The sequence below is a fragment of the Oncorhynchus kisutch genome, linkage group LG1 (assembly GCF_002021735.2).
Source record: "Oncorhynchus kisutch isolate 150728-3 linkage group LG1, Okis_V2, whole genome shotgun sequence".
NCBI lineage: Eukaryota > Metazoa > Chordata > Actinopteri > Salmoniformes > Salmonidae > Oncorhynchus > Oncorhynchus kisutch.
The window spans coordinates 46,059,013-46,070,468 of NC_034174.2; the positions used below are offsets into that span (position 1 = coordinate 46,059,013).

At 49.7% G+C, this 11,456-nt stretch overlaps 1 protein-coding gene and 1 pseudogene across 2 annotated transcripts; both read left to right on the forward strand.

Annotated features, from left to right (window-relative positions):
• The first annotated feature begins 2,149 nt into the window (after positions 1-2,149).
• LOC116376193 (uncharacterized) lies at positions 2,150-4,171 on the forward strand (annotated as a pseudogene).
• Positions 4,172-4,992: 821 nt separating this feature from the next.
• LOC109869500 (proline-rich transmembrane protein 3-like) lies at positions 4,993-10,812 on the forward strand. Of its 2 annotated transcripts, XM_031834084.1 has the most exons (5): positions 4,993-5,198; positions 7,250-7,261; positions 7,437-8,269; positions 8,389-8,490; positions 8,617-10,812. In XM_031834084.1, exons 3-5 carry the CDS (start codon positions 7,450-7,452, stop codon positions 10,467-10,469), a joined length of 2,775 nt encoding a protein of 924 aa, XP_031689944.1. In that variant the 5' UTR covers positions 4,993-5,198; positions 7,250-7,261; positions 7,437-7,449; the 3' UTR covers positions 10,470-10,812. The 2 variants fall into 2 exon arrangements, with proteins under 2 accessions (XP_031689944.1, XP_020315317.1); XM_020459728.2 differs by having other exon boundaries at positions 7,250-8,269.
• The last annotated feature ends 644 nt before the right edge of the window (positions 10,813-11,456 follow it).

Sequence of the window (11,456 nt, forward strand, 5' to 3'; positions counted from 1 at the left end):
GAGTTACAAACTTTCTGAAGTTCGCTTGGTAAGTCACTGGTAAGTGTAATATCTTGCGTGGAAGTATACTCACTGGCCCGTTTGCAGTGGAGCAGCTGGCCACTTGGCCAGCCCCTCCTCTTGAGTGCTCCACTCGCTGCTCACGGTTGATCTGTATCTTCCGCCCGTGGTTTGTCGTGCTTGTGTTTTGTTAGCGGTACACTACGACTCAGTGTGCATCCTTTATATATTGGTGGCTCTTGCTGCCACAAACTGTATTTACCTTACACAACTTGCCGACTGGCTTGTTCTGTGTGTGTTGTGAATTGCTGTGGCGCGGGTTCTCTGCTAATTACTCTACAAGTTTTGTTTCTTATTCTTTCCCCTGCAGAATGTAAGAGTATCGTGGTGGGCTCCACTACATTGAGACATTAACTTTGGAGTTACTCCATCATATGGTGCGGTATTTACTGCTTGGATATTAAACCAGCTAGGTAATATTGCAGTTGGTGTAAAAAACCCCCACAAAAAACCACAATCAAATCCATTACCTGGTTGCTGTTTGTCTGCCTGTTTTTCCCACACGGGTCTTCCCTGTATTTGCAGAGGAACTGGGTAATTGATCCCTCACCGGGTTCCTATTCCTCCAAGCGGGTCATGACAAGCTCTCCCAGGGCGTCGGACCCTTGCTCCGTGGCCTTGCTGGCTTGACTGAGTTTATAGCTTCCCTTTGTGACAGGTGTGATGGTGGGGTCCCCCCTGGAGATCCGCATACCTCGTGTATGCACTGCCTGGGTTTGAGCCATGCGGGGAGGGCAGTGGAGCGCCCTACTGGATGCCCGTTTTGTGTGGTGTTCTCAGAAAGCCTGCGCCTGGCGCGATTGGGGGCCATGCGCGAGTGGGTTGGCCAGGCTCGGGCTCAGGCTGGGGACGAACTCCCTCCCTCAGGAGTGGTGTGCCTGCGAGCTGTTAGTCCCTCTACTGGGCCCACTAGCCCTCCCAGGAAGCGTGCCGGAGCAGAGCCCATCTGCTGCCAGTCCTGGACGGGGGCAGAAGTCGGACCGCTGGGACCACCTTGAACGGAGGGCGCATGCCCTGCGTCAGGAGGTTGATAGCTTCGATGGTGATGACAGCTGTTCCCTGTTGGCCAGTGATAGGCTGTTTCTGGGGGACGATACTGGCACTGTTCACCACCGTGAGCAGGGCTACCAGGCAGACAGGCCATCAGAAGCCGGCGGTGGGGCTTCATCGCCCCCAGCAGCTTGAGGGGCTATGAGGGGCCTACTCACTCGGGTAGCCACTGCACTGGACATCAAACTGGTGAACAGTGATGACTCTCCATCTGTCCCCATCTCTGCTGAGTTCCGCGAGGCCTTGCAGGCTGTGAGCTTCTGACTCACAGCAGGGACTGGACCATGGAGTTTTGTGGCGGATGCAGAGTCACTCATCTTCCGGGAGTACCCGACCGTGGATACCATGATAGCTGCCATGGTCCTCCCGGACCGGGCGATTATAGGGCGGAACCCGCAACTGAAGCCGGGACCCCCCCAGAGTCTTTGATGCGGACTTGAAAGCCACATGTGGGTCCCTCTGCTCTCTTGGCCGCCTTACCTACCTGCAGACTCTGTTGCCCCAGATCCAAGGGGGCACAGAGGAGCTCCTCCAGGAAGCAATGGAGGTGTCTCGCCTGCTTTCCCTGCTCCAGAGGGATGTGGCCCACTCCAAAGGACGGGCCATGGCGTAGGTGGTTACCTCCCGACGCCATCTCTGGCTGGCCCAATCCCGTCTGCCACTCTCGCCATCACCCCAGGGCTGACCTTTGGCATAGGGGTTAATGACATTCTGGAGCAGACCGATAAGGTTCGCAGGGACCGGGAGACCCTGAGACAATCCACCCACCAGCACCCGAAAGACTGTGGGGTCCCTCTCCTGCCCCATGCCTCATGCTGAGGAATGACAGCGATGGAACAGTCTGCGGTGGAACAACAACCTGTCAACCATCACTGCCAAAGGGACGTGCCTGGGGGACCCAGGGGGGACTCTGGGCGCCAGAGGAAAGGCGAGCCCCAGCAGGACCCCTGACATACCCTTCCCCGGCCTCGGCCGCTTCTCCTGGTCACAAAGGGCAAAGTGGGAGGAGTGTGTAGAGTCCCCATGGGTGTTGTCCACAATGCTCGAGGGGTACCAACTCCAATTCCGGCGCCGGACCCGGTCCTTCAGGGTTCTTCGTGTCACCACGGTGGTCGACCCCCTGAAGAAAGCCCTCCGGCTGGAGATCTCCTCACTCATGGACAAGGGTACCATCCACAGGATCGAGAGTTCAGAACATCTAGGTGAGTTCTCCTCCACTTATTTTGTGGTGCCAAAAAGAGATGGAGGGTTTTGACCGATTCTGGACCTCCGCAACCTCAATGGGTACTTAAAGGTACTGAGGTTCCACATGCTGTCCCCAGCCCGCGTGTTGCAGGCCATGTCCAGGGACCAGTGGTTTGTGATGCTCAGGGATGCATATTTCCATGTTCCTGTTCACCCAGCTCATTGGCAGTACCTGCGATTCGCTTTCGAAGAGAGGGCTTACGAATTCATGATTCTTCCTTCGTCCTCTCCTTGGCATCCCGCACTTTCACAAAGTGGCACCTCTCACGTCCCGAGGGTTGTTGATTCTCAATTACCTGGACGATTGGCTGATTAGTGCCCCAACCAGGACCCAGGTCCTGTCAGACAGAGACATGCTCCTGGCTGGCATTACTGTAAATGACAAGAAGAGTCGTCTGACGCCAACCCAGAGGGTTCAGGCGATCTTATCTTGCCTCAACCTGCCAACACCTGTTGATTCCCCTGGGCCTGCTCCATCTCTGGTCTCTTCAACGGTGGTTCAACTTCCACACACTGCACCCGAAGCACCACCGTCTCTGCCAGCTGCGGGTGACTGCACAGTGCCTCCTGGCATTGTTGAGGTGGCGCTGACACTCCTTTCTCTCAGGTGGGGTGGAGACGCTGAGGATGTGGGGGGGGGGGGGGGGGGGGGGGGGGGGGGTGACCAAGGGCAGGTCGGCCAGCGGCTGTTGGCTACCCCCTTGGAGCGGAAGGCACATCAATACATTAGAGCTCTGAGCTATACTGCTGGCCCTGCAGTCTTTCCTTCCACATCTGAAGGGAAGACATGTCCTGGTGAGAACGGACATCACCACAGTGGTGGCTTACAATCACCTTCAGGGTGGACTTGCGGTCGCACCACCTCCATGTTATGTTATTGGAGCTCCTTCTCTGGGCTCAGGGATGTCTAGTGTCTCTACGTGTAGCACACATACCTGGCATCCTGAATGTGGCAGCGGATATGCTATCAAAGGAGGGCCCGCCACCCTCGGACTGGAGCCTACATCCCCAGGTGGTGCAGCACCTGTGGGACAAGTTTTGGAGGGTGCAGGTGGACCTGTTTGCCTCCCTGGACAATGTGCACTGCCCCCTGTGGTACTCCATGTCGGAGCCACCAGGGCCTCTGGGCTTGGATGCTCTGGCTCAGGATTGGCCAGGGCTGGATCTTTACGCATTCCCTCCTTTTCCCCTGATCCAGGCTATGCTGGACAGGACCAGGTTGGCAGAGCATCGTCTGCTTCTGGTGGCCCCATACTGGCCCAGACAACCCTGGTTCAGCCTTCTCCTGTCACTGTTGTCTGGGACACCTTGGCAACTTCCCCTGAGACCGGACCTGCTGTCTCAGGCCGGGGGAACTCTGTGGCATCCGAGGCCGCACCGCCTCAGTCTGTGGGCTTGGCCACTGAACGGCACCAATGGTCCATGTTAGGACTACAGGAGGGTGTAATGAACACCATGCAGAGCGCAAGGGCGCCGGCTACAACCGTGGTATAACAGTTGCGCTGGCGGTTGTTCTGCTCTTGGTTCACTGGTATTTGGTTGTGCCCGAGTCATGTGGGGTGCAATATGTCCTCTAATACCTGCAGTCTTGCATGGAAGAGGACTTGACAGCCTCTACACTGCGAGAGTATTTGGCCACTATATCTGCCTGCCATGTGGGGTGGATGGACAGGCCAGTGGGGCGCCATCCCTTGGTCTCCAGGTTTATGAAGGGGGTTCGTCGCCTAGTGAAACCAATATATTGAAGTGATCCAAATAGCTCACATAACCATGGTTACATACGTAACCTTCAGTCTTTCTTTCCTGTGGCTGTTCTCATGAGAGACAGTTTCATCATAGCGCTTGATAGTTTTTGCGACTGCACTTAAAGAAACTTGAAAAGTTCTTGAAATTTTCCAGATTGACTGACCTTCATGTCTTAAAGTAATGATGGACTGTCGTTTTTCTTTACTTATTTATGACTTGGTCTTTTACCAAATAGGGCTATCTTTTGTATACCACCCATTTGGCTCAAAAGCATTAAGAAGAAAATAAATTCCACAACTTAACTTTCAACAAGGCACATCTGTTAATTGAAATGCATTCCAGGTGACTACCTCATAATGCTGGTTGAGAGAATGCCAAGAGTGTGCAAAGCTGTCATCAAAGCAAAGGGTGGCTACTTTGAACAATCTCAAATATAAAATATATTTTGATTTAACACTTTTTTAGTTACTACATGATTCACTATTCATTCACTGTCTTCACTATTATTCTACAATGTCGAAAATAGTAAAAATAAAGAAAAACCCTGGAATGAGTAGGCATGTCCAAACTTTTGTCTGGTACTGTACATACAAACATTCTCAAACACACCTAGACATTAGTGGAAAACTCTACACTCTTATAACCACCCTAACTCGGTATTACACTCTTATGAGTATTTTCTCATATTTACATATACTGTGAAGTAAACTGTGCATACATCCGTCTTCTGCTTACATTATCCCAAACCCTCCCACTACACTGAAATACAGTAAATAATACACAAATCTAACTAACCTTATTTCTCTATACATTTATGCACCTGTGTCTGTGTGTGTTTTGTTCTCTACTGTCCTCGTGCACTGCTGGTAGCTTTGTGTCAATCTAATGATCTTAATGTAATCCTTGACTAATGAGATTACAGAACACAGCTGTGATATTGTATAGGAGCAAGAGACTCTGAGCATCACTCTAACAAATCCAAACAGGACAACTACAAATGGCTACACTTGACCCATGAGACCAACAGGAGAAAAGGGCAAGCCAGTATGCTACCCAACAACACAACAAATGTGAAGCAGAGGTCTAAAGAATCACAGGTAGGCTTTAAAAGGATTGTCTTTTTTTTATTGCTTTTGAGGGAAATTCAATTGGCACATTAAAGCATCTGTTACTGTGCCTCAAAGTTACTGAAAGAGGCCTAGACGTTCTCAGAGAACAGAACAGGCATACCATGCATTGAGGTAGAGATGCTGCAAGTGCAGAGAGGAAAAGAGTGTGTGAAGTACCATTAATCGTTACAACTGTGTTGATCCACGAAATGTGCGCCATTTGTGCGTCCCTTTGATATTTTAAGTAGAAATTGTGCACCATTGCATTTTAATTCAATGAACTTCCATTTAGTATAGACCACATGGACAATTCAATACATCTTAAATATGACTAAAGACTTGCTAAAGTGCCAAAATTCAGCATTTTGTCATGGCCCTCCATGCACCCTCTCTGACTTCTAGGAAGATTTGAACATTCTTAACCTGAAAATGTATCGAAGTTTTCACCATCATTGCAAAGCCCTAGTTATTTTGTTACTTTCACAAAGTTATTTCTTAAGATAATTATTTATTTCATGTGATTAGTGATTCATTTACGCCTGTCCCTCATTTCAAGGTCAACCCTGTTACGTGACATGACCTCTCATTTTAATACGGTGAAACTATTCCTTTTTATTTTTTTCAAAATTAACATTGAACATCTAGTAGTCAAGTCATAATGTAAAAGCAGGTCAGGTGGTTCTAGTCTCTCTGGCCATTTTCTGGTGTTTTGTGGTGTGTAACACTGAGTGGGAGCAGCATAAGACATCAACCCTGCTACCCATAGTTAGGCTAGAAATGTTGTAACTTTTATTTGTATTTTTGTGAAGCTTGCATTCAATTACCCCTCCCTGTTGCACACAACAAGCTTCCATTCCCCCTGTCACGAGGGGATTTATGGCTTATTTAAGAATTTGTCAACCCTATTACAGTGTACCCTGTTACGGTCAACCCTATTATGGTCTACCCTGTTACGGTCTACCCTGTTACGGTCAACCCTGTTACTTCATTTGGCACTTAATAGGAACTTACTATACTACTTTATTTTACTTAACCTTTTGAAACGGGAAAACATTTTTTTTAATGAGGTTGAACATGCGCTCTTTATGACAGAACGTTAGAATTAGGTGAAATCAATGTTGTTGTTTTTTATAGCAAGTTACACTTCTCAAAACATTTGTGAAATGACCCAACTGTGTAAGTTTAGCTACATTTTGTCAACTCAAAGGGCACGTTTTTCAACTTTAATTTGATGAACTAATAGTAAATTATGTGACGATATGTAAGACAGGAGGATATTAGTATTGTGTGTGTCTGTTGAGAGATGCACAGTCTGCATATGCCTCATATAAATCCCAGTGAAATTAGGCATCATATTTTTATGATGGTGTCAGATTGCACCAAACACTAATATTGTGCACCAAACACTTCCTCCCTGTGCAATAACTTGGGGAGAAGGTTAAGCAAAAAACACCCCTACCTGGGCTCGAACCAGGGACCATCTGCACACATCAACAACTGCGTCCCACGAAGCATCATTATTCATCGCGCCGCAAAAGCAGCGGCCCTTGTAAAGCAAGGGGAATAACTACTTCAAGGTCTCAGAGCCAGTGATGCCACCGATTGAAACGCTATTAGCGCGCACCACCGCTAACTAGCTAGCCATTTCACATCGGTTACACACACACACACACACACACACAGGATTACAGAGGGGATTTATTGGTTCTTAATGGATTGGAAGTGCAGATTAATAATCAGGAGGGAAGCTGTTTTACACTTTACCCTTAGCTTACCTTTACAAGCTGCTACTTAACAGCCCTGCTGCTCACCCTGACAAACGTCATGCTACTAACCCCTTTACCTGCAAATTTCCCTGGAAAACCACATTACCTAAGCATGAACAACAACTCCCAGACTCATAGTTAGTGTGTCACAGATAGTGAATGTTATCCATTATAGTTACTTTGTCCAAATGGAGTGCTATGCCTGTCTGCCTGCTGCTATGTCCTATAGCTTCTAGCCACCTCACTTACGTTTTCCTTTCTGTTGTTCTGCAGGTCTTCTATAAGGTATGATTGCTGCTTCAACGTTACATTGAGCAATGGTGTGGCTCTTATCTCTCTCCTTGGTGCTGGCCACACTGTTTCACTGTTCACCTGGAAACATTATCAGGGCCACCTCCACCTCACCCTCATCCATCAACTCTGACCATGTCCCACTCCCTTTATTCTCTAACTCCCTCAGCACCACCTCCAACATGGGTACAACAACCCCCAAGCTTACCACAACACAACAGACAGGGACAGACATCCTTCTGCCCGCCAGCGGTATGCAGGTGCCAGGAAACAGGATGACCAGTATGGAGGACTTAGATGGGGCATTGGTTGGCACATCATATGGCAGTGATGAGTCTATGGATGATAGTGGACTTGGGGACACAGATATAATAGAAAGTCAACAAGAGACAACTGCCAGCACACTTGTTATCAATTCTGCGCCTGGAAATGAGGAGAAGAAAGCGAAGGAGCTTGAAGTGCATTCCTCCATCCCTACTTCTCTCTACCCCCCTCCCACGCCCCAAAAACAGACCCAAGACAGCGTCAGCACAGCAGGACCAGCTGGCTTACAAACGTCAGAGGATGTGCGTTCACCGGCCAAGAGCCCACTGACCAAGCTTACACTTAGAGCTACGTCTAAATTATCTTTGCCACCCATAGGGGACGATGACAGCGGACTCAATCTGGAACCTGCGTATTCTATTGTAGAGATCTCAAAACAATCGGAGCCAACTGTCAACTCGACATCAGAAATAAACAATTCTCCAAACCCATTAACTCATCACAGCTCCCACCAATCCCCTAAAGACACAATTACAGAGGCCACTCTCGAAGAAGAAGAAGGGCTTGGAGCACTGGAGGAGAATGAGGAAGAAGATGTGGTTGTGTTAAAATACATTTTTGTGATTGACTCAGCGGTTCCCATAAGCAGAGACACTCGGGGAAAACCGTCCCACTCCTCCACCCTGTCATCAGCCAATCCCAAACAAGCACCCATTGTGACAGGACAGTTTCAAAGAGGTAAGAGTGGCACAAGAGTTGACTATTTTGTAATTCTGTTTATATTTCTAATCACTCACAAAATATCCAAGTGTTTCCTCTACTAGAAGTTCTATGTGTATGATTATTTTGTTTTTCAGAAAAGGAACAAACTCAATCCTTTCCTGACATACAATCAACTGAGTTGCCGGCACAATCATCACCTGACGTGAAACACATAATCCATCAACGCGAAGAAAACAGTAAATGGCCCTTTTTGTTGTTGTTCTAAGTCGGGCAATTTCTCTTTCTCTTAATATGCTTTCTATATTACTTGATGAGATTATAAACTATTCTATTTTTCTCACACACCTTCCTCACTTTCTCAGCTAAGGGTCAACTCTGGCCTGTGCCCTCTGTCCGCTACGGTGTGTTTGGTCCCGTAACACATCAGAACCTGAATGGAGGCCCCTGTGTGCTGGGTCTTGGCAGCTGTGTGTTCCCTACTGGCACCAACGGCACCCTCCTTCTTTGGGAGGACCTGAGCCGCACACTGGCCTTCGCCTGGGAGCTCCACGTCTATGGCTCTGCTGGACTCTTCCTGCTGCTGTCCTGTGTGGCTGTGTTGGGAATGGTTGGACGGTCTAATATGCTTCACCCCCTCTGTGATGTACTAACCCTGGCCAATAGGCTGTTGCTGCTGACCGGGGCTCTGCGTGCTGTCCTCCTCCTCACTGACCCGTATGGCACACGCCGGATCCTGTCTCGGCCGGTCCTCACTGCCCTCTATAATCTGCCTCTGCTGCTGCTGCTGTGGGCACAGGTTGCCCTGGCGATGATTCTGCTGTCCCCAACGATGCAGCGCCCTCGTGTGGTGGGAAGTCTGGCAGTCTTACACTGTACCCTGCTGCTGGCAGCCGACCTGCTCTCCCCAACACTGTCCCATGCCTTTCCTTTGGTTCTACAGAGCCTCTCTCTCTGCTGGGGCCTGACTCTCTGCCTGGGCATTCTCACTCAGTCACTCTCCCACCTGCAGCCCTTCTCCAAGACTCCCATACACCAGTGGGGGGCCCCTCAGAGGATTGAGGAGCGGGCAAGACGCGTGACGGCAGTGTGTGCCCTCCTGGGGGTGCTGTGCTCCGGCCTGCAGATCCACAGCCTGCTCTGGCTCTATGGGCTGCTGGGGGACTGGAGGCGCTTTGGCTGGGGCTGGTGGCTGGGGCAGTTCTGGGCACGGGTGCTGGAGCTGTTCTGGGGCTTCTCTATGCTGGTGCTGGGCTCCTGGGTGTTCTGGACCCCTCGGAGGAGCCGTGCCAGGAGCGACCATGCCCAAGGGATGCCAGAGAGATCATCGTTTTGGAAAATCCTGCGGATAGGGCCTTTCAGGAGTTTTGAGAAAAACTGGGCAGAGCTCATACCGAAAAACTGGGCGGGGCAGCATCACTCAGGAGCAGACAGTGACTCCATACGTGTCTATGACAATCCCCCCACCACACACAGCTTGAGGGACACCATGTCACCATCTCATCACAAGGGTGGAGAACCCACTACCAGCAGCAGTGGTGATACCCACCTACTGTGGCAGCGGGTGGGTGAGCGCGAGTGTATCCTCTCCCTCATAGAGTTTGACATGCTCCCCCAGTCGCCGATCAACCTCAGCCGCAGCATCGACAATGCGCTCCACCATGACAATGGACACCTGCTAGGGGTAGGCAGCCTCTTCACAGCCCCACCTTCTTCCACCTGGACCCACCAAGCTGGTGTTGACACTGACACCTCACTGGCGGACAGTGAAATCACGCCACCCTCTCTCACCTCTCCCACCTCTCCCACCTCTAATGTTGGCTGTAGGTGGGAGGTGGAGGCTGGCTCCAGGCCTGCAACTTCTGATCATTTCAGAGCCAACGGGCAGGCACTGCCTGAGGCAGAGCCTAAGTTAGAGCCACAGCTACAACCGGACCCACAGCCGCAGCTACAGCCGGACCCACAGCCGCAGCTACAGCCGGACCCACAGCCTCAGCTACAGCCGCACCCACAGCCGCAGCTACAGCCGGACCCACAGCCGCAGCTACAGCCGGACCCCCAGCCGCAGCTACAGCCGGACCCCCAGCCGCAGCTACAGCCGGACCCCCAGCCGCAGCTACAGCCGGACCCCCAGCCACAGCCACTGGAGGCTTCTGATAACCAGATCCTTCAGCCATCTCCAAACCCTGAAACACCAGGAGGATGTTCCAGACAATGATATATACATGTTTATTGTTCCAAACAAGGTGAAGAAGCCAGGGGTCCCTCAGGAGGATGACTAGTCCAGTGTGGGCTTTAATGATGATGTTACAGATCTATGAGCTGACCGTGACGTCATCATCACCTCATCCAAATGCCCATGTCACTTCATATCAGTACAAAGGGGCTTGAGTGGTTCCACAGTGAACACTTGGCCAGGGAACAGCACCACTCATCAGAAGTTTAATAAAGTCATATATAAGATATAAACATATTCAGTGTTGTTTATCAGCTCTCTATGTTTAAATTCACTTACTGTACTTTAACTCGATGTTCTCTTAATAAATATTTCAGTTAAAGAAGTCTACTTATTACTCTTTTTTTGTATTATAAAGTTATAATGTTCATTGTGATGTTTTTACCATCTCATTATGAATTTCAGTAAAAGAGTACGATTAAGATCACTGTATTGGTCAATTGCACACAAAGGCCAACCCAAAATTTAATTTCTGCTTTTAACCCAACCCCTACGAAGGAAACACATACTATACAGGTTTTGGAGAGGTGCGGGGTCTGCCACACTGGGCTCCCGGGGAGCTGTTTTTGTGGGGGTTAAGTGCCTTGCTCAAGGGCACAACAACATAAATTAGGAAAGCGGTTTAAAGGTGGGGCAACTTCTAGCAGAGCCCTCAGTCTGTTCATACAAACTAGCTTAATTACACCGAATTTTGTGTGCGCCAGCATGTGAAAAACGATAACAAGTGGGATGTCGTGGAGACAACCTTTATTGTACTCTATGGTGACAGCGACACTGAGCTCTGTTCTAAGCCGGACCCACAAGACGCAAGCATTCCCGTGCCAAAAGATGCCAAAATTGAATGTCCATCCCGGGAGGCTTACAGTTGGTAATAAAGTCCAACTGAGAAGTGTAGGCCTTGGTAGCACCAACGATGAATCGGACGAATCTAACAGCATTAAGACTTAAAACGGATCGCTGACATTTGCA

Excerpts from the sequence above, each read along its gene's own strand:
- LOC109869500 (XM_020459728.2), top strand. The coding sequence starts at position 7,294 with ATGGTGTGGCTCTTATCTCTCTCCTTGGTGCTGGCCACACTGTTTCAC. Across the intron at positions 8,270-8,388 it reads GACAGGACAGTTTCAAAGAG|AAAAGGAACAAACTCAATCC; the intron begins GTAAGAGTGGCA and ends TTTGTTTTTCAG. Across the intron at positions 8,491-8,616 it reads CCATCAACGCGAAGAAAACA|CTAAGGGTCAACTCTGGCCT; the intron begins GTAAATGGCCCT and ends TCACTTTCTCAG.